Raw genomic sequence first — 24,049 nt, 5'->3', positions numbered from 1 at the left:
AGCGTAAGCGACGCGTTTTGCTTGGCGCTTCACGAGACCGCGATTATCGTCGATAGAACAAATCTCAACGTCCTACCTTCCTACCACTTTTCAGAACTTTCACTTCTGCCGAGTGTGTCTCACACACACACTTTTTTCTATTGGAAATCGCTAAGAGTTATATGCCTTAATTTAAATAAATGTAGCTGTACACTGCGCGCGTTGCTACGATTTTATTTATTTACTAGCTGACACGGCGAACTTCGTATCGCCTTCGTATTAAAGTTCAAATTGACTTTTAAGTATTATCACAGATTATTATAGAAAAGTGTTGTTTTTAGACTTTTTCAGGAAATTTAAAATTTTTTTTTTTTAGAATTTTTCTCTCCGTAAGAACCATCCTCGTACTTCAAGGAATATTTTAAAAAAAGAATTAGCGAAATCGGTCCAACCGTTCTCGAGTTTTGCGCTTAGCAACACATTCAGCGACTCATTTTTATATTATAGATTTTATTTTTTGTGGTTGTACCAACTCAAAAGCTTTTGTAGGCTCATGTGTTGTAATATACATACATTGTACATGCTTTTTTGACTTTGCTGAAGATCATGACATGATCAAATGCATAGTTTACGATTCTATAAAGGACATTCACTCAAACATATAATTAAACAATAAATATGACATATGAATTATTTTTAAAACACATAAAATATTTAAATCTTATGTCGTAACGTAAACTATCACTACATATATTATTAAATATCGTAAAAGTCGGCTATCAGTTAAACACGAACTGACCAGATGACTGGTCTAAATTTGTCTTATCTTCACGTGAGGATAGAAATGATCGGGCTGTCACCAGTAATGTATTATACTAATAATAGACATAATGGTCACAATATTTATCACAGATAATATAATTGTTAAGTAAATTTATTGCAAAGAAAGACAGTTGTACATAATATTATTTCAAACAAAAATTGGAAAAAATGTTTTGAAAAAAAAACGAGTGTATATAAAATTTTGGTAATTTTTAGTCCAAGGGGGATGGTAGAAGTATTTTATCTTTAAAATTAATTGGGACCAAATCGAAAGTATTTTCTTAAACAAAGAATAATTCCCATCGGTTCATAAGTAACAAAGATCCGAGATAAACAATCATAAAAGAGAATGGAAGCGAATTACAAATTCAATCTTCTTTCTGGGAGTCGGATAAATAAATTTAACGTAGCAGTCAACGACAGCATATTAGCGATGGTGATTTCGATCCTCGGTTCTTAACTAATCTCTATATATTTATATTTATTATACTAATAAATAAAAATGAATGTTGCTAAGCGCATAACTCGAGAATGGCTCGACCAATTTGGCTAATTTATTTTTTTCTATGTTCCTTAAAGCCCACGGAAGGTTTTAATTGATACTAAAAAAAAATTTAGACAAAAAGCGCTTTATTTATTTTTTAATATTAACTTTTGACCGAACGAAATATGTCCGGGCAGCTAGTTTACTAATTATATGTAAGAAAGCTTATTTTTTGTTTCTTAGAACGCACCAATCTCGGGAACTACTGGTTCGAATCGAAAAACTCTTGTGGTGGATAGCCCATTTACCTACGAAGGCTAAATATAGGCTATATAATATTTTAGTATGCTTTCCCTCAAACTGACGTGGGTGAAACCGCGTGGCACAGTTAGTAAAAAAATATTTTTTATAGACCATACAGATGTTTGGCGTTTGTGCTTGTGTTTTTGAAACGCGACACAGTATTCATGTTACAGGGGTCCGTTAAGTTGCAGCCGCTTATTAATTTATCATTATTTATTTATGTTAAAGGGTCATCCATAAATTACGCAAGAATCACATTTTTTTCACCCAGTGCGACGTCACATATTTTGCAATTCTTCAAAACGTCAGTTTCCATATTATTTTTATATCTATTTTAATGAATGTCAATACGCTAACAAAACCATTTAAATTGTAATTTGTTAAGGTAATTACTAATAGTTAGGTATTTAAAATATTTGAGTACTTAAAATTAGATATATTATATTTTCAAATGTGATGTCAAAAAATTTGGAACTGTGATTATGGACAAAAAGAAAGAAAAAATGTAAAGATCTTATTAAAATATTTTCCCGTCTTTGAGTAATTATTCTTATCAAATGTTTATGTACTTAGCCATCAATAAGAGATCGCAAATGGAATCAAATGTTTGTATAAGAATAACAAATATCTATCTGAGCGTTGAAGATAGATTAACTGCATACAATAAATATAACTTCTAACGATCTTAAAATATATTAAACTGTAAATAATTAACACTATTATGGTCGAATATCTTCAACTCTCAAATTGTAGTGTACGCGCACAAGCAAGCGCGACGACGTCACGGCGACCGGCCTGCGCCGCCGCCGCCTTCACCGCGCCCCACCGTGTCCTTCTTCCCCCCTCCGGGCCCCCGCGGAGTCGAACTTTGAGCGCGAGACTCGACGCACGTTACTTACACATTTTAAAATAATTGTCTGTTTAATACGCAATAAAGTCTTTATTATTACTAATTTTGTTTTGCTGAATTCATCGCAAACAAAGTGGCGACCATGGCAGGATACTACAGCCTACAAAAGTCTACAAGGTCATAACAAGAGGTTATAAGGACATACTTAGTGCTAACGGTCAAGTAAAGGGACTACAACGGACATCAGCTGCTTCGCAACAGGGCCTGGCGGACTATTTCGTGCACGATTCCGGAGGTCAACCTGAGGGAAGTGATCCGTTCCTATTTTTCTTACTTTAAATTCCGTTTTCCTTTTTTTTTTCTTTTGTGTAAAATGCGTAGCTATTTCCTTGGGCATATTATTGAAGTATCTTGCTTTATGCGTACTTTCTCCGCCTGCTAGCTAAAGCATTTACAAAGTGTATATACGCTGACGCTTGCGCTCATATACTATTCTTTTTCTTTCGACTCGTAAGCTAAATATTTTTGAACAATAAAATCGTTGTTATTGAACTAATATTAATGTACTGAATGATTTTGCATTTTAAATAAAATAATAATTCTTAGCTTATATTACTGCTATAAATTTATACTTAAAACTAAAGGTTTTTTATTACTTGCATGAACAATAAGGCTGTCTACTTATCTGCGTTTGCTATTTTTGTGCTTAATTAATTACCGATTGCTTAAATTAATGCGTTTTAAATTAGATTTTATCATTAAAAATTAATTGTCGTATGCAACAAAATTCCCATAGCAGATTATTTTCTACCCGCTTTTTAAAAAATAATTATTTCTTTGTTCCGCATTATTAACGTATTTTGCCGAACATTCCAGGGACTTCGAAGCAAGTACCTACCACCTACTCGGGGTGTATTTAGCGTGATCAGCGCTGGCGGAATTGGAACAGCTACGGCGGGCTACTGCGATAACTGGTTTGAGTGAACATTTTTACTTTATTTAATTCATTCTTTGTTCTATACAATGCCGGAAACTGAAATGAGTGGTTTGAAAGAACTTTTAAAGAAACGCAGTACGATTAAAGGTCGTTTAACTAAATTTAGAGAATATATAACGGTTTTAAATCAAATTAAACCTGCAGATTTAACTGGTGCTCAAGTAAAAGAAATTTCATTGAGATTAACTAAATTCCAAGAGTTGTTTACTAGTTTTGATGAATTGCAAGATCAAATTGAACTTTTAAGTACCGACCAGGATGAACAAATTAGAGAAAGAGACTTCATAGAATCTCAATTTTATTCTTTGATATCGACTGCGCAGAAAATAATCGATTCGATTTCTCAAAGCAGGGATCGAGCCGAGGGTTCTGTAAATTCCAAGCCATCAGGCACTTGTTCTCATGCTCTTAATACAATCAAATTGCCCACGATTAAACTCCCGAATTTTGACGGGAACTACTTAAAATGGCTGGAATTTAGAGATACGTTCGACTCGTTAATTAATTCTAATGATACTATACCTACGATAAACAAATTCCATTACTTGAGGTCTGCTTTAGAAGGCAGTGCTACTGTTGTTATAAAATCCATAGAATTTACCTCTGCGAATTACAGGGTTGCGTGGGATTTATTATGTGAAAGGTATAATAATAAAAATATTTTAATAACCAATCATCTAAAGGCATTGTTCAACATCGAACCTATAACGCGAGAGTCTTACAAAGCTTTGCGTTATCTTATTGATCAAGTATCTAAAAATTTAAGAGCACTCGGAACGTTAGGCTTACCTACTGAGCAATGGGACGTTTTGGTTATATTTATGATGTCATCTAAATTAGATATTAATACAAATAGAAAATGGGAGGAATACAAGGGTAACCTCTCCGATTTACCTACGTTACTTGAATTTAAGACTTTTCTTCGTAATCGCGCGGATGTGTTAGAAACCACTCAAGGTACCCGCTCGGATAAACACACCCATGACTACAAGTCTAATTATAAGTCACAACAATCTTCTAAATCATTAGTTGCTGCTAATACGGAAGTGTCAAAACGGATTGTATGTAGTATATGTAAGAAGGACCACCGTGTGTATTTGTGTCCCGTCTTTTTAGACATGAGTTTGGAGGACAGACAGAGTGAGGTAAATTAATTAAAATTATGTTCAAACTGTCTCCGCGAAGGGCACAATGTGCACAGGTGCCGTTTAAAGGGTTGTTGTAGGTCATGCAAGGGGAAACATAACAGTTTACTCCATAAAGAAATTTCAGAGGTTTTGAAGGCTGCACCCGTCTCTTTAGCAATAGCTAGCGCAAAAGAAGTGCTACTGTGTACCGCTCTTGTAGATATAGTTAATCCACAGAACAATAGCTGTCAAAGGGCTCGAATATTATTAGATACTGGGAGTCAATCCTGCTTCATGACTACTAATTTCAAAAATAAAATGGGTTTATCTGTAAATCGAGTGAAACCTGTAAACGTATCGGGTATAAATAATATCGGTTTTGATATATCTGAGCGCTGCTGTGTACAATTAAATTCTAGAGTATCTTCTTTTACGGCTAAGTTGACATGCCTCATTGTACCTAGGATTATCGGTAGTGTGCCTAATAACAAAATTGAATTGCAGAACTTGAAGTTACCATTAAACATCGAGCTGGCCGACCCTGCATTTTATCAACCAGCTGATATTGACATACTTATAGGCGCAGATCTTTTTTGGGATATTATAGGTACACAACAGATCAAGTTAGGTCAAGACAAGCCTACGTTGCTAGATTCGAAACTGGGGTGGCTCGTGTCTGGCCCAGTAGCTAAAAGTACTTGTAATGATAATTTTATGTGTAATTTTACTCAATTAGATATTTATGAAAGTATGAAAAGATTCTGGGAAGTAGAAGAGTTACCTACGACCAAAGATAATTTATTCTCTGTAGAAGAGCAATTATGTGAAACTCATTTTGTAAATAACACTTCAAGGTTAAGTAATGGTAGATTTTCAGTTAAAATGCCGTTTAAAGAATCACCCGAAGATTCTTTGGGTGAGTCATTTTACAGTGCATGCGGAAGATTCTTGAACCTTGAGAAGAAATTAAATAAAAATTTAAATTTAAAAAAAAAATACGTTGATTTTATTAAAGAATATCAGGAATTGGGACATTTATCAGAGGTTGATCGACCTTCATTCAGTTTTTATTTACCTCACCATGCGGTAGTACGCGAGGAGAAAGAAACTACAAAAGTGAGAGTCGTGTTCGATGCGTCTGCTAAATCATCTTCTGGAAAGTCACTAAATGATATCCAATTGGTAGGGCCTGTAGTTCAGTGCGATTTATTTGAAATTTTATTGCGTTTTTGTATACATAAATTTGTATTAACTGGGGACATTGAAAAAATGTATCGGCAGATAGAAATAGATAACTCTCAACGTCATTTACAGCTTATCTTGTGGCGCGAAGATGAGGAACAGCCTATCAAAATATTAAAATTAAACACTGTCACTTACGGTATGGCTTCTGCTCCTTATTTGGCCACTAGATGTCTCTTGCAATTGTCTCAGGAATGCAATGATGAAACTGTTGCTAATGTAATTAAACGCGATTTTTACATGGACGATCTGAGTACAGGTTCAAATAGTGTCGATGAGCTCAAAAAAATATACAACGGTGTCACTCAAACTTTAGAGTCTGCATGTTTTCCTTTGCGCAAATTTCGCACAAACTGCTCTGAATTATTTGAAAATCAAACTGATGTGTGTGAGGTTCGTGACTGGAACAAACAATCTAGCGTCCTAGGTCTTAACTGGTCACCCAAATCGGACACTCTTTTCTTTTCTACAGATATACCGGTTGACAATGTCATCACGAAAAGGACAGTTACTTCCATGACTTGCAAGATTTTTGATCCGTTGGGTTTATTATCTGCAAGCATTATAAAGTCAAAAATCTTTCTTCAACAATTGTGGAGTAATAAAATCGATTGGGATCAGCCTCTTCCTAGTGACGAAGCTAGTAAATGGACTTCTTTTATTCAAAATTTGGCTCAATCGTCATCAATAGTAATACCTAGGCATGTGTTAAAATATACTGATTGTGACATTGATCTGCATTGCTTTGTGGACGCATCTCAGCACGCATATGGAGCCACTGTGTACTTACGAACCGTAGATAGAGAAGGGCACGTTAATGTACAGCTGTTATGCGCTAAAGCACGAGTGGCGCCATTAAAAACGTTGACGATACCACGCCTTGAGCTATGTGGTGCGTTGCTAGGGGCACGATTGTGTGCCAAGGTTATAAAATCACTTACTTGTAATATTAGCAACAAAAAAATATGGACCGATTCTACGATTGTGCTAGGTTGGTTAAACACTCAATCCCGAAATTTAAAAACCTTTGTTTTAAACAGGGTAATCGAAATAAACGATCTTACTAAGGAATTCGCATGGATGCACGTACCAACAGATCAGAATCCTGCTGATTTAGTCTCCAGAGGGATTGACCCGCAGCAGCTTCAGGATTCTACTTTGTGGTGGCGAGGTCCTTCCTTCTTAGCGAAGGAAGAATCTGAGTGGCCTATTCAAGGGTCCTTTGCAACTAATAATTTACCAGAGTTAAAAGTATTTACATGTACGAAAGTGGACACTAAAATTAATAACTGTTCACTTGTAAAATTCGAAAAATATTCTCGATATGATAAATTAAAGAGGATCGTAGCTTATGTCTTAAGATTTATAAATAAATGTCGTAAAAATGCTGTAAGTAATGATTTAATTGAACCTGAGGAACTGGAGAACTCGTTAATGTTGTTAGTCAAGCAAGCTCAGTTAGAATCATTTGCGAATGAACTTTATACTATTGCTAAAGATAAAAGTTTGCCTCTTAAGTCTAAATTACTGCCTTTAGATCCATTTATAGATACGTTAGGAATTCTCCGAGTAGGTGGTAGGTTGCAAAATTCAAAATTTGATTTCAATAAAAAGCATCCTATTTTATTAGACGGCAAACATCATTTTTCTAAAATACTCATGAGGCATGAACACATTCGTTTACTTCATGCTGGTCCACAGTTATTACTAGCTGCGGTACGCGAAGAGTTTTGGCTTATCGGGGGCAGAAACTTAGCTCGCAGCGTAACGAGAAAGTGCATTGTTTGTGCGCGTATGCGTGGTCAAGTGATAAAACCTATAATGGGTACTTTACCGTCTGTAAGAGTATCCTCAAGCTTTGCTTTTGATACTTGCGGAATTGATTTCGCTGGGCCTTTTTTAATTGCTAGCAAAAAGGGTCGTGGCAGTAATATAACCAAATGTTTCTTTGCACTGTTTGTTTGTCTTCAAACAAAGGCTCTGCACTTAGAGACGGTGAGCTCAATGTCTAGCGATGCTTTTCTTCTTTGCCTACGCAGGTTTGTGTCTCGACGGGGCAGACCTCAAGTAATTACTGCGATAATGGTACTAATTTTGTGGGTGCAAAGAATGAATTAGGTAGGGTTATTAAAGCCAGCCGTCAGTCCGGGTCCGATTACGCAAGCGCTGAAAAGATTAAGTTTGTATTCAGTCCCGCATACGCGCCTCATTTCGGAGGAATCTGGGAGGCTGGTATTAAGTCAGCAAAGAGCCATTTAAAACGTGTAGCAAGCAATGCTTCTCTGACGTTTGAGGAACTAGCGACGCTTTTTACCCAAATAGAAGCAATCCTTAATTCCCGCCCGCTATCTCCTCTTTCGTCAGACCCCACTGATCTATATCCATTGACTCCAGGACACTTTTTGATTGGGCGACCTCTGATGTCGGTGCCGTCACTGCCTGTCACCACTAAAAGGCCTAACAGATATGAGTTTATTGAGCAGCTGAGACAACACTTTTGGGAGCGTTGGCGCAGGGAGTTCATCGCTGAGCTGCAGCAACGAACGAAATGGCGAACTCGGCAGCGTGACCTTCAAATCGGCGACATGGTTGTCCTGAAAGAAGACCAATTACCTCCACTACGATGGCGCCTTGGGCGCATTACTCGATTGTACCCTGGTCCAGATGGCATAAACAGAGTAGCAGATATCTTCACAGCAAAAGGAACCATGAGGAGAGCATTCAATAAAATAAGCCTTCTTCCAACATCTCCGGATGCCTAACTAGAGAAAGCGAGAGAAGAATAGTTTGAAAACGTCTTTCAACGGGGGCAGTATGTACGCGCACAAGCAAGCGCGACGACGTCACGGCGACCGGCCTGCGCCGCCGCCGCCTTCACCGCGCCCCACCGTGTCCTTCTTCCCCCCTCCGGGCCCCCGCGGAGTCGAACTTTGAGCGCGAGACTCGACGCACGTTACTTACACATTTTAAAATAATTGTCTGTTTAATACGCAATAAAGTCTTTATTATTACTAATTTTGTTTTGCTGAATTCATCGCAAACAGTAGTGTATATATATATATATATATATACAATGTAGAAGATATGTTTGTATCCTTTAGTCCCATGATATTCTTGAGTACAGAATTATATGAAATGAAATGAAATTAAAACATTTATCTGTTTTCGCCATAAAGATATAAAAAGAGCATACAGAGAAATTAATTTCTTTGTATATCTTTGATCAAAATATTTGTAAGTTATTTCAAATAATTCCTAGCTCTTAGTTATAATTATTTTGAAAGACATTTTAAAGAATATATAATTACTTCTTTTATGTCACTTCTTAATTAATGTTTTTCCGTCCTGAGTCATATTTATAAATAACTAGCTGACCCGGCAAACTTCGTATCGCCTAACACAAACTTTATCGTATAGTATTTAGTTCAAATTGAATTTTAAGTATTATCACAAATCTTTTGTATGGGAGTATAGAAAAGTGTTGTTTTTAGACTTTTTCAGGAAATTTAAAAAAAAATTTTTTTAGAATTTTTCTCTCCGTAAGAACCATCCTCGTACTTCAAGGAATATTTTAAAAAAAGAATTAGCGAAATCGGTCCAACCGTTCTCGAGTTTTGCGCTTAGCAACACATTCAGCGACTCATTTTTATATTATAGATAAAAGATTATCATTTTGACGACGCGTTAGCGCACCGGTCACTGGCTTATGGCCGTTGCGCTGGCGGTAACGAGTTCGATCCCCGCACATAGCAAATATTGACTATTGACAGATGTTTGCAGTTGTCTGGGCGTTTGTGCTTGTTTATTGTGCGTGTATCTTGCCCCCGTTATAGGAGTAAATCATAGCATGTCAAATCCCGTTGAGTGAGCCGTTTATTAATATTTGTCTCATTAGTATATTATATGAAACAAACACTGCTTAAATAACAAAAATAACTTTAGATAGTTTGGCATGTAATAATATTCAGAATCAAAAGTTACTATATGTGTCGATCTGATTTTTTTATCATCTGTGTAATGGTATTATTGTAACTTCTGTTCTTTGTCATTTTTAAATAAATAAATGAATTAGAGTAAGCTGTTGAAGCTTTTAAATCGTCATTTCAATAAATTAAAATTATATTTATTTTTAATATATTAATATTATAGATAATTTGAAGTTACGACTGATTCGGAATGTAAATTATGCAGAGAAGATTTGGCATGATATTCCTAAGTTACTCTTTTAAATAACATACGTATACTAATGTTGATTGAAATCTCATTTTTTTTTATCAAATAACTTAAAACTTTCCAGGTATTAGAACAAACAGAACAGCACCGTAGATTGGTTCTGGCGAACATAGCGAGAGATATAAGCACGTGGATGGTCGCGGTCAGGAAGGAGAAAGCCATATACCACAACCTAAATATGTTTAGTATGGACATCGTGAAAAAGTGTCTGATAGCCGAGTGCTGGGTCCCTCGCTGTGATTTACATATCCTACAAAAGGCTTTGGATAATGGTGTGGTAAGTTTAAGATTGTTTATTATTTTTTTGCAGTTTTATGAAATATTTCTTTGATGTAGTCCATACGTTTCCATAATACCTACTACCTATCCTTGACTATGCCGATGTATGCTATCTGGATGTGACAGAGGAGCTGCTTAGAAAGTTGGAGCGACTTCAGAATCTCGCAGTACGCTTCATTTTTGGCTTGCGAACGTTTGATCGTATCTCTCACTTCCGTGCTCAGAACAAATTGCTCCCTATTCGCCTTCGCCGTGATATGCATATCCTATCTACTTTCTTTAATATCCTACATGATCCAAACTCTCCTTCTTATCTTCGATCCCGTTTTCACTTCCTACCCTCCCCTAATCGATCCAGGCGCCCTGGCATTACAACAAAGCTGGATGTACCAAAGTGCAATACCAATTTCAAACTTAATTCATTTACGGTACGCGCCTCTATACTGTGGAACAAACTCCCAGAAAGTATCCAAAAAAGTCCTTCCCTTGTTTCCTTCAAACGTAAATTAAAGGAGCACTTTATTTCTCAAGTCAATTTACAATCATCTACTTAGTGAGTGTGTAAGTATATAATTACCTATGTATTATGTTATGTATTTGTATGTATTTATGTGTGTATGTATGTATGTGTGTATGTATATATATATGTATATGTATGTATGTATAAATGTAAGGTATGTATATATGTATATGTATGATATGTCTGTGTGTATGTATTTATACTTATAAGTTTGTAATACATTACAGTTTTTCAACTATTTTCTCAATATTGTTATTTCTTGCACTGTGTCCCCCGCTATATGACACTCTCTCTCATGACCATTGGTTGACTGGAAGAGATCTCTTCTAGGGATAAGTCCACCTTTGCCATCAACTATATATGTAATTTTCTGTATATTCTGTTCTTAAGTGCAATAAAGTATATATATATAATAATTCTTCTTAATAAATACTTCTCGCACTCTTTGTCTCGCTATATGAAACACTTACTCATGACCATGGGTTAACTGGAAGAAATCTCTTTCAGAGATAAGTCCACCTTTGCCATAAACCTTACTATTATTTTATGTTTCTATATGTATTTTTGAGTGTAATAAAGTATATATAATAATAATACTAATTGTTAATTTTTTTAGCCATCAGTTATATTTTTAATAGACCAATTTCTAAAATGCCTTTTTAATAAAAAAAAAAGATTGCCTCAACTACTGTTATTGATTGAATAGTTAATGAAAATCAAAGAATAAAAGTAATAGAAATGCAATGTTCGTGGAAAATTGTTTGTGGTTTGAAATGTCAGCATTTATTTACTTTTATATGTGTTACTCTTAACCTTTATAAGCCATATAATTTTAAAAAGACATTTTTTTTGTCTCCAGAAGGCAAGCGGAAGTCCGATCCCATCGATTCTCCATCACGTACCAACGTTGGAAATTCCACCAACCTATAATAGAACTAACAAGTTCACTCGAGGCTTCCAAACTCTTATTGATTCCTATGGAATCGCTAGCTACAGAGAGGTTAATCCTGGTAAGTCCTGGACTTTTATTTAGGCAATTGCCCATATTTCATGTAATAAATTTAGATAAACCTTCTGACTCCTGCATTTGTTAATCATATTTAGACGAGGTTTTATGTCAGAACATGGAAGGATTTGACATCAGAAACATAGCTGACCATTTTGTTCAATCTTATAACATATTCTCTATCTCTTAAATTATTTTTACTATTTACTTCGTTTAATTTAATGTTATCTCAATTTTGGCCACATTGATCAAATATTATATTCAATTGTTTTATAATAACGCTGTTAGATCACAAATCGATATATTCAAGACAAAGTCTTCTATTCCAGCGTTGTATACAATAATAACATTCCCGTTTCTATTCGCCGTCATGTTCGGAGACATGGGACACGGGCTCATTATGACAATATTCGGCGCTGTCCTAATTATCAATGAAAAGAACTTCCTAAAAAACAAAACGGATAACGAAATATGGAATATATTTTTCGGTGGTCGATACATTATACTCCTGATGGGACTGTTCTCTGTCTACACTGGCCTAATATACAATGATATATTTTCAAAGTCGCTTAATATATTTGGTAGTAGTTGGCAGAATGTATACGATGAGGGTACTTTGAGAAATCGTAGCCTATTCGATTTGGACCCGAAAGATTCTTATATGAAGATACCATATCCTCTTGGAATTGATCCTGCGTGGCAAGTAAGTAAAGATATAAAGTATAGATAATAATTTAACTTAAATTTTAAATGAAATAACGCTTCTAAAGAACAATAAAATCCATAAAATTCGTTTGTAATTGCACTTTAGTTTTTAAACAACATGATGGAAATAGAATTAATGATATGAGTAATGTTAAATTATACTCGTAATGAGCGTTTTTGCATATAACGGAGGTAGGGCACAGCAGGAAATATCCTGCTCAAAATCTGGACCAACCCAATTGGGGAAGTACCTCGCCTTACTGACCTTACTGAAGATCGCAGCTAAATAATACTGCTCTCAAGCAGTGTTGTGTTCCTGTTGGTGAGTAAGGTAGAGCTCCTGGTGTAGGGTCGGCAACGCACTTGCGATGCTTCTAGTGTTGCAGACGTCTATAAGCTGCGGTAATCGCTTACCATCAGGTGAGCCGTACGCTTGTTTGCCGACCTTGTTGTATAAAAAACAAAAAATTATAACATCTGAAAATGATATAACAAGGAGCTCATTTAAGTTTTTACTTAGTGTAAATATATTTTTGTCTGACTGCTCTAATGTACCTAAATTTAATAAAAATAAAAATAATAAAGTACGTAGTTATATTTTTTATATGTAAGAAATTTTCTAAGCGATACTTTCTTTTATAAGTTAAATAATAATGTTTTCATAATGAGATTCAGTTAGACATTGTGTTTACGATTACAATTGACCAGCCCCTTTTTGACCCGGCTGTCTGCTCAAGAGATTGTTGGTTCGATTCCCGCCTCGAACCTGGCTGTAATATATGTATTTATCTAAAAAAATATGTAACTACATCAGTCAGCTGTTAGCTGTAACACTAAGTAGCTTACCATAGGAACACAAGACGGTGTGTAAATTATATGTATGTATGTATTATTATTTCAGTTTGCCAAAAACAGCATAATATTTCTGAACTCGTTCAAGATGAAGCTGTCGATAATATTCGGCGTGATACACATGGCGTTCGGGGTAACATTGAGTGTGGTAAACTTCAAGTAATTACTGTATTCAAGGAATTAGACACCTTCGTTTTATTATACCGTTTAAAACAATAATATTATATAATGATATTTTAATGTTTCAGCTTCTTCAAAAGAGCGGAAATGATTTTCTTGCAGTACATACCGCAGATATTGTTTCTGTTGCTCCTGTTTTGGTACTTGTGTATACTGATGTTTATGAAGTGGATTATGTATTCGGCGGATGCGACAGGTGAATTATAATTAGACTAAAGACTTTTTAATTTTTTCTAATTTCTCGAATTTATATCAATTTTCTAAATAAACAAACGCTTCACACTGAACGGCCTCCAGTAGAATTGTTCCGTGTCGAAGGTCCGGAAAACACACAACACACAAGTACAAACGCCCAGATCGCGACAAACAACTACATATATGGTCTATACTAATGTTTGTAATGAGCGGTATCGAACGTGCGACCACTAGCTCAACAGCCAGTACTGTGACCGCTGCGCTAACGCGTCGTCAACAATATTATTATAATATCTATTAAAGTACATAACCATATCTATGACATAGTTATAAATATTTTAATGATCAATCAGTATCCAATTCCAAGATGTATCTAGAAAATAAAAAAAATAAGAGAAAAAAGATAAAAGTTGCTTTTTAAAAGTAATAATTTTTTCAAAAATTACTAAGTTTGATTAAAAAAAATTGCTATTAATAATATTTTATCGATTGTTTACAAGATATGGAAATTGAAGGTCGTTAAGTGACCATTTCTTTTCATCATGTTTCTGAATAGCAAAAACTATTTCAGCGTATATAATTTCATTATTCATATTCGACATTATTAAGCACATCTATATTTAAAAAAAAAAAATCGCGAAAGCCTTTCTTTTAAATTTTCTAGAAACCAATTATTCAGTTGCTTTCCTCTTTGTTTTGATCTTTAGTTCAAGTACGGTACATTTACAATTAACGTTGCATTCATTACAATTAATTCTTATATGATTTAAATAATACATTAAATAATACCAAAAAATATATTATTTATTTAGATTAATTTCTTTCAATTGTAATCCAAAAGTATCTACTTTTTGGGTCTTGGGGTTGGCAAACAAGCGTATGGCTCAACGGATGGTAAGCGAATACCGTAGCTTATAGACGCCTTAAACACTACAAGCATCGCTAGCCCGTTGCAGACCCCCTTCAATCCCCTCCAGGAGCTTTAGTCACACACACACACAACACTGCTTGAAAGCAGTGTTACTTAGCTGTGATCTTCTGTAAGAGGTACTACCCCAGTCGGGCTGCTCCATATCTTAAGCAGGAAATTTCCTGTTGTACTCTACCTCAATTAAACTCTTAACTTTTTCTAAATACCCTCCTATTTAATGATCGATGATGTTAAATCTTTTTTGATTAGCTTTTTTCTATTGCTATTAAACTATTTTTTTTTACAGATGAAGCCCTAGGTACATATTGCGCTCCATCAGTACTGATAATATTCATAAACATGATGTTGCTGAAGGAGTCAACAGCGAAGGAGCCCTGTAAGCCCTTTATGTATGACGGACAAGATATTGTACAGAAGACCTTCCTAGCCATCGCCTTCCTGTGCATACCGATAATGTTGTTCGGTAAACCTGTTTATCAAATGATGATGGCGAAAAGACAAAAGGTAAATTAAAAAAAAATGTCTTTCTTTTTATAAAAAGGTCCTTTCTGATTTAAGAAAAAATATAAACTATATAGATACAAAAATGTTCTGTTTTTAATCTAAGCAAATCGAGCAGTTTTCTGAATATAGCATATATATAACCTGGCATCAGAGTAACGCTAGAAAAAATATGCGATAAGTACCCTTTACACCTTATCGCTATAGAGCGATTGAGTATGACAACAAATATTTGTATATTACAATAATTACACGCATCGCGTTTTTTCATTCCGTTGATGACAAATGTTTGGAATCATATATTTCGAATACAAGTTTGCTAACCGCCCATTTTGTGTTTTATGTTGTCGGACACAGACCCTAGACACAGAATTTTAATTCTACTGAGCGCTGTTGTGTCAAGTGGTTGTATATTAATTCAATAATGAAAGACAATTACTAAGGTCTGTTTTTTTGGAATTGTCCTAATTGGTAAACAAATATGGCGTACTTATGACCACAGACAATTAGAGTATAGTGTAGCTTAGTGAAGTGACACAAAGAGCAAATGAATGAACAATATAAATAAGCCATAGACAAAGTAAAATTAATTTTACATCGAAATATTTAATGATACCATATTGCTGAAATTATTTCAAAAACTAATAATATATTAAATAATTTTGCTAAGAATTAGTAGAGGTACAGAATTACGAAAAAAAATATTAATCGAGCATCGAGCATAAAAGGCAACAAAGGGGATTGTCCATTTTGGCCCAAGGTGAACAGAATTCATACAAAAAAACAAATATACCAATAATTTTCATAAATTAAATCATGTTTATTCGTGAATTGCAGTTTTATCAATATAAACTGATGAAAAGTTTATTTAATAAGTATTTTAATTCATTAATTATATACTTCTAGTTTATTTTCGGTTGGTGATTTGATTACAACACGTTGCCAGTCTTAAACAAACAATTATTATTAACGAACAATCGATTTTAAAATATTTTTAAATCAATTATTTGGTAAAATCGATTAAAAGTATTGTTAAATCGAATTAATAAGAAAAAAGTCTAAAAAAAGTCTATAAAAGTGTATTTAGTAAAAAAACATTTAACTTTGGTGAAAAATAAACTATTTTAGAAACATTGTTATTGACTAAATAAAAAGCAAGCAATTAATTATATTAAATTCGATTATCGATTTAATCGATTTATTTGTTTATTGAAAATATTATTTATTATGGCAACCCTAAACTACAGACTTTTGCTTCATACATTCATTTGACTTCGAATTTCGATGTTGCTTTCATGATGATATAGCAACCTACTGTAAGGTTTTCCGTCAACCGAGAATTCATCACTACTGCGACGTAAAATACACAGTAGGCATATTCATAAGTAGGAAAATATATTTTGTATTTATTTTATATGTAAACAATAAAGGTCAGGCAGAGAAGCCATAAAAAAATATTATTGCAACTGCATGGTTGGTCGACGGACAGTAGGTTGTTGTGGCCATGTCATGAAATTATTTGGTTTTTGGGCTGAAAAAGGTTTCAAGATTTTATAAATCTACCTGCCTAGTTTTTAGATAACATTCTGTTAACGTACGAATCCGATTAGTAAAACAAAAATAACAAAACAATGATTTTTTATTTCAGAAACCTTCTTGTAATCATCCACAAAAAAACAAAAAATGAAACACCTGGATACAAAACTATATCATTTTTCTAATTCATACTTGTTAGTACTACTAACTTAATATATAATTATTATTCTCAGTGACTGTCCACTCGGGGCCGAAACCCCCGTACAAAGTGGACAGTCCCCTATATATTTCGTTTATGTGATATGGTCGGTAAAAAAAAAGCCAAAAATAAAATTTACAACAAAATAAAGGGGCCGCCTGTGTCTAAAAAAAGTCGACCCTATTAATATTATTGTCACATTATTTGTATTTACTATGAATAAAAAACCTTGCGCCGGCGGCACACTCTCTCTAACATCTAAAAAAAGGACTAATAACATTGTACTCCACGAAGCTCTCATTGGGTAATCTTAAGTCTCATCCTAAAGTCTCAAAATTTTTTCCTGTGAACTACAGTAAACGTTTATGCCGTTGCTATGTGGTATACTTTAATATTATATGGGATAGCATTAAAAATGTTCAGGATGAAATTGATATTCAGAAATATTCATAATATAAAATAAAACCTTTACAATGAACACTTTACCATAAATGATTGACATTTGCAATATTTTGTAAGCATTTTTTTTTTGTGCGCTCAACATAAAAAAAAGAAGAAAAAAAACAATTAATAACAAAATACAAATAAATAACAAATCGCTTTACTGTATCGCTACTATATCGCTTTAATATTATTTAACAAGTTATAATTCGTGAAATTTTAAAATATAGTTAAAGAACATGGCCTATTTTATCGCTCATGCTGTTCATTCACTTATACTCATTCACTTCTAAAAATATTATGACCACATCCCTATTTGCCTTATAAAAAAAGATATTGAAATGTCATATTCGAAAATATTAGTTATCTGTACTCTCGGAATTCGTATTTTGTAGTTTTTATGTGTTTAAAATGATAAATTGATATTTGTTTTTAGTGAAATAAATAGTAAATGGAGTTTTACAAATGTCCGTAAGTTTCCGTTGTGAAAGTGAGTGATAAATGCGGAAAAAACGTGAATTACGATTGACAGCGGTTTGTTTACCAATTAGGACTCTTCCAAAAAAACAAGATATATACGATAATATTTTTTTACCACCAAAGACAGATAAAAATAAAGTAACATGAATTTGTTATATGTGACGGAAAAATAAAATAAGTTATATATCTTATTAAAATTCTCGTGTCACAATGTTAGTTAAAATACTTTTCCGAAACGGGTGGACCAATTTTTATGAAATTCTGTGTGCATATCGGGTCTGAGAATCGGCCAACCTTTTCATACCCTTAAATTATAAGGAGAGGGGGGGGGATTAATGGGGTAATAACATATATGGCAAAACAACGTTTGCGGGTTCAGCTAGTATATATATATATATTTATATGCAGTGTGTTTATATGCAATACCAAGTCATATTCTGTTTGTTTCCTCATTTTTTTTATATAGCAATACAGACATGGCGTAGAGAGTGGTGAAGTAGTAAAGCAAGAGAGTCAAGAGGACGGTATGGGTGAGATATTGATCACGCAAGCCATACACACCATAGAGTACGTCCTGGGAGCTGTGTCGCACACGGCTTCGTATCTGCGTCTATGGGCCTTGTCTTTGGCTCATGCTCGTGAGTTTAACCATTTTGTTTAAAAATTTCAATATTATAGAGTTTATAATGTAAGAAACGATTGTCGATTCAGCCTGTAACAACCCACTGCTGGGCATAGGCCTCTTTCTCCATGTGGGAGAAAGATTGGAGCTTAATCCACCACGCTGGTCCACTGCGGTTTGGGAGATATATTCCCTACTATAAGTAACGATCTATTATGAACAAATATTATATAAATAAAATGCAACATATGCAGTATGTAAGCCTGAAAATTTTATACAAAATTGCTAAGTCAGCGATAAACCCCGTCGCTTCCACTTTTATTATTTTATAAAGACCATTGTATTCAGTTCAGTTCGAGTCCGAGTTTGTTTTAGAACAGTTGTCCAGAATTAAATTAATTAGCAGCAGTAAATAAAGTGTTTTTTTTAAAAGGTCAACGGAGAGCCATCCTAACAGATCGCTACCACATATTTATTTTAACAACCGGGAACGACTACTTTTCTTGCTATTCGAGGCCCGATGGGGAGACTCACGAGGACAGACATCCATACCTTTAATAAAATATTTATACTAATACAATAATCCATCCCGAGCGGGAACCGAACCCGCAAACCGTCGGTGTTTTAGGCGACTACACGCACCACTTACACAAGAGCGGTCGTTTGAAACGATTGATATAAGTAATTATATCTATTACATAGCTGAGTCAATGTTCTTACCTTCTCAGAGACAATTGGCGCGAAAGATACAGTAAATGCACTTTAATGTACTTCTACTAAATATATTTCTTCACTTTTAAAAACAGTCTTATCAGTTAGCAAAGGCTTTCTTATACGTAAGAACAAACGAAAGAACATTCCGCTATGGCTTAGAAAATACATGTCTTAATATTTCTCCCAAGATGTGTAGATTTTGATACGATGTTATCCTTTTCAGCCAAACGCAAAGTTAATTGTGAAATAAATTTAGCACTTTTAACTTCCACTTTCCGATTACATATCAGTTCACTATTATATCTATTGATCATCTCCGTCATCTATTTATAAATAGAGATAATAGCACAAAGAGGTTTTTCAACTAACAAAAATTCCAAAAACAATTTACTATTTTTCTTCTCAAAAATGTCTTCTAGAAGTCTATTTTAACTCAGAATTTTGGTCAACAATAAATCGGAATTTTTCTCTCTCTCTCTCTCTCTCTCTCTCTCTCTCTCTCTCTCTCAAATATAAGAACGAAATATTGTCCAACAGAATTATCGGCAGTATTATGGCAAAGGTTGCTTACGATGGGTTTGACCGGAGGTTCCGCGGTGAACGCTATAGTGCTGTATGTGATATTCGCCGTGTGGGCGTTCTTCACACTCGCGATATTGGTGCTTATGGAGGGGTTGTCTGCGTTTTTGCATACACTGCGCTTACATTGGTAAGTTATTTATTTTTACTATTTTGCATGATATGATAATATTCAGTCTAACATCTCACTGCTGGTCATAGGCCTCTTTCTCCATGTTGGAAAACGATTGGAGTATAGTCCACCAAGCTGCTACAATGCGAGTTGGCGGATATGTTTCCTACTATGAGTAACGATCGCTATCAGGTATTTGTGATAACAACCAGGACCGACAGCTTTACGTGCTCCGAGGTACAGTGGCGAGGCCCACTAGTACAGACATTCACACCGGAAAGAAATATTTGTGCAAATACAAATATCCATCCCGAGCGGGAATCGAACCCGCAAACTGCCGGTGTTTAGGCGCCTACACACACCCCTACTCCAGAGAGTGACATTGCGCTATTGCACACCATAAACTTCAATGACATTCAAATGACAGGCTTAGGCTTAATTGTGATCCAACGACAAGACTAGCTCAAAAATTAAGTTTATCGTTCGATTATAGGTCAACAAATGATCATTTGATTTTCTATTGAACTACTACTGTTATTGTTCTTATTTCATTGTAAAACAAATCTTACGAAACTAGACAAAGTACCGATTGCTAAATGTCACAGACTTAAAATGTGGTTCAAAAAGACCTATTGGAAAATATTCCAACTAAATTGACACTGATACCCATTTTTTTGGTCTAGAGTAATTGTCATCACTTAACTCCACTTGTAATTAGACAGTTACTTCTTTAACGATTTTCCATCTTTGAGTTGTTATAATTTGTAGATTTTATCTTTGTTTCGACACTTTGTTTGAATTCGTCTAAGACTAAAAGCTTAATTGGATCTGGAAAGTCCTGGATTTTAGTAAAATTTCTGGTTCTCAAATATTTATTGTCTATTACAGGGTGGAATTTATGAGTAAATTCTACGAAGGACACGGGTATGCTTTTTTACCATTCTCATTTTCCGCGATCCTCGAAGATGATATTGACGTTAAGGAAAAGCCCAATGGAGGACCACCCGAGTGACATTGTCTTTATCCGGGGAAATTACAACCTTATGACTATAAAAACAGATTAGAAGTGAGACGAATTTGGCATACAGACCCGATCTCTTGAAAAATCAAAATGCCTTACAAAATTAGACATATTTTTCTAGTGGACTTAGTGTAATGTTTTACGAAAGATTTTAGTTCGAAATTATTTTAAACAAATGGCCTTTATTAAGTAGCTAGTTATTCACAAACGGACTTTTTCATGTTATGTGAGAGATAATGTTTTAGCAAATTTGAACTTTTTAGGACTTTATTGTTGACACGAAATTTAAACCCGAATGCTTGCTGTTTACACTTTAATACATTTACGCAATTTGTTGAAATAATTTTAACTATTATTAGGAGATAATGCTATAAATATCCACTAACATATATAGCCTTATATCGTGTAACATTTGGTAAAAATCCTATGGTTCTTAAACGGTCCTTAGTCTATGACTACTAATAGTAATATTTATAGTATATATAGTACTATCTTAAACTAGGTACTTTTTTGTGCCATAATTGTTAAAACATCGATTATAAATCGAATAGTTTAAAATACGCAACGCTTTTTGCGATTTTTATTCATTGTCTATTTCACGTACGATGGGTACGGTGACACATGTCAAATTAACTCTATAGTGAGGTGACCATGCATAATTAATTGATGTAATTCGATTATCGAGTACAAATGCGGTTAACCTTTAATCGACTATATAAAAAAAAATTTAACTGCTTATTAAAAATTAATCATCGCTATAGTGAATAAATAATATTTTAAGGGTGGTGTTAAACGCGAGAAATGAGCTATCGACAAACCATTAACACAGCTCACGTGGCAAATTATTAGTCGTTCGCCTTTACCCTCCGGTACTTTAGTCGAAGAATGAGCAGTGTCGTCTGTCCATACTTTGCCAACAGTATGATTGGCGTTCAAACATGTCTAGTCAAGGAATACTACGTTGTTCCAATCCGTAATGTTTTTCGCCTTTTCTAAGAATGTCTCAAAGTTTTCACGCACTTTTCCGTTTGTTAACTTTTTTTTTATTTTATGGAAATCCAATTTTATTTAAAAGTCGCCATAACGATGTCACACTTCCATTAAATAATTTAGCGCCTTTCAAAGACATTAATTATTCTAAAACTGTGGGTAACTCATTTCTCCGCTAACAATCATATTCAACCTCAACGACCAAACATTTATTTCCTTTGCCTCTTTTTGGGAGTCAATAACTTATTATCTTCCATATTGGTGTCACCATACTTTTCTTTACTTATTTTTGACACTAACCTGTGTGGCTACGGTAATAAAGAATATAGCCACCAGCGTCTCTTCCCGTGAGTGTCGTAGGAGGCGACTAAGGGTTATACAGTTCCACTACCACCTTGAAACCTATAAAGCCGACCGATAGCGGGATAACCATTCAACTGCTGGCTTTGAAATACACAGGCCGAAGACGGGCAACAGCGTCTTCAGTGCGACAAAGCCGGCCCTGCGGTCACCAACCCGCCCAGCGTGGTGACTATAGGCAACACACATGAGTTCACGCCATTTTTTGGCACGAGCTTGTGGAGGCCTATGTCCAACAGTGGACTGCGATAGGCTGAAGTAATTTTTGACACTGTATTACGCTTAATTTCAAGTGCCTGTGCAACTCGATCCACTATGTGGTTGACAGATAGTAATGGACCGCTATTTTCTCACTCCCTTTCAAAGTATTCCCGAAAGCGGACAACCAATTGACTGTTTGTAACGGTCTTCTTTTGTTCTTTTCGGCATTTTAGAGAACAGTACACACACACAAAATGAATAACTAAAAAAATAATAACAGAACTTAACAACAATAAAACAGCAACAAATACAACTTTAGCAACTGGCAAAACCAAAACACGGGAAGCATACAAGAGACAGAAAGTACTGATTGAGATATTTCGAGTCAGTGAGATGACGCGATTCACAAGATAGCCGTTACGATTATTTATTTAGCCGATTACTACGAGTCAATCCCTATCATTAAACGTTTCGTTTGATGCCTGTAATTTTAAGTTATCATTTTTTCTGTACCTTTTTTATTTTGTTTAAAATATAAAAACGCATATATAAATACAATTTCAATCTAATCAAGCATTATTATTTGCTTTGGAAACTAATTGGTGATTTTTAAAAATGTATATTTATCCGATTTGTTGAAAATTGTGAGCGTGTATTGGAACATATCAAATGTCACCGTACCCATCTTATGTGAAATAGGGTATAAATAAAACTCTTTGTTATTTAAAATATAAACGAATATTTAGATCTATTGACAGCTATGTCCAACCGAGTACAAACATTTTATATAATAAAATAATTACTTGTAATCGAATAAAAATTAATTTACTTTTAAAATGAGCTTACTATTTTTGTTATTGTCAATTATACGCTTATGGCAGTAAAATAACAGGCTACAAATTTTATCGACTTTGTATGTACACCCATCACTATCATTATACGATTCGAATCAATTTCCTTCAAATTTAACTGTGTCATATGTAGTCAGTATAACATTGAATATGTGTATATTATGTATTTATTTTCTTGCCTGAAACATGTAATATGTTATATAAATTCTTTACTATCAAAAAATATGTACGTACAGATTTCAAATAGTGTATAATAAATAAATGGGATGATTATTACAATGAAAATGTAATTTGCGAGATCTTTATAATTTATCTCGCAAAAATAACAGCAATACAAAAAGTTTTATTCCTTAAAATGTAAGTCGATTTATTGTAAGTTGTATTATTATTTACATTTTATAAATTGTTTTATTGTAAGTTATATTTGATTGCATGTTGGTTGTTTATTGTAAATATAGACTTTCTCGTGCCTTTTAGAATTTAGTCAAACTTTTAAACTATTACCTAGAATTAAGTACTAATTACTAATGTAAAGACACCATTAAAATTTTATTTATTTTGTTTATCATTTAATATATATTTTGATATGACATATATAATAAATCACTTTATATCTTTTTTATAATTTAAAATAGTTTTTCTTTTTTTTATAATGGATAAAAATATAGCATGTAAAAAATATTTTAAACTGAAAAATGGTTTGAAAAAAAAATTAAAAAAGTTTTCGAATTTTTTTT

General features: G+C 34.1%; 1 protein-coding gene across 1 annotated transcript in view; it reads left to right on the top strand.

Annotated features, from left to right (window-relative positions):
- The window catches only part of LOC123655418 (V-type proton ATPase 116 kDa subunit a1-like), a 31,068-nt gene extending 9,575 nt beyond the window's left edge, over nt 1-21,493 (top strand). The window contains exons 4-12 of the mRNA XM_045591233.1: nt 10,102-10,314; nt 11,696-11,846; nt 12,172-12,545; nt 13,449-13,558; nt 13,648-13,775; nt 14,992-15,209; nt 18,329-18,500; nt 19,736-19,907; nt 20,778-21,493. Of these exons, the coding sequence (XP_045447189.1) occupies nt 10,102-10,314; nt 11,696-11,846; nt 12,172-12,545; nt 13,449-13,558; nt 13,648-13,775; nt 14,992-15,209; nt 18,329-18,500; nt 19,736-19,907; nt 20,778-20,901 (1,662 nt within the window). The 3' untranslated portion in view covers nt 20,902-21,493. The remainder of the gene's footprint in view (nt 1-10,101; nt 10,315-11,695; nt 11,847-12,171; nt 12,546-13,448; nt 13,559-13,647; nt 13,776-14,991; nt 15,210-18,328; nt 18,501-19,735; nt 19,908-20,777) is intronic.
- The last annotated feature ends 2,556 nt before the right edge of the window (nt 21,494-24,049 follow it).

Source organism: Melitaea cinxia, chromosome 7 (genome assembly GCF_905220565.1).
Source record: "Melitaea cinxia chromosome 7, ilMelCinx1.1, whole genome shotgun sequence".
NCBI lineage: Eukaryota > Metazoa > Arthropoda > Insecta > Lepidoptera > Nymphalidae > Melitaea > Melitaea cinxia.
Note: the sequence above shows the minus strand (reverse complement) of the source record. Positions and strands in the feature narration are given on the sequence as shown.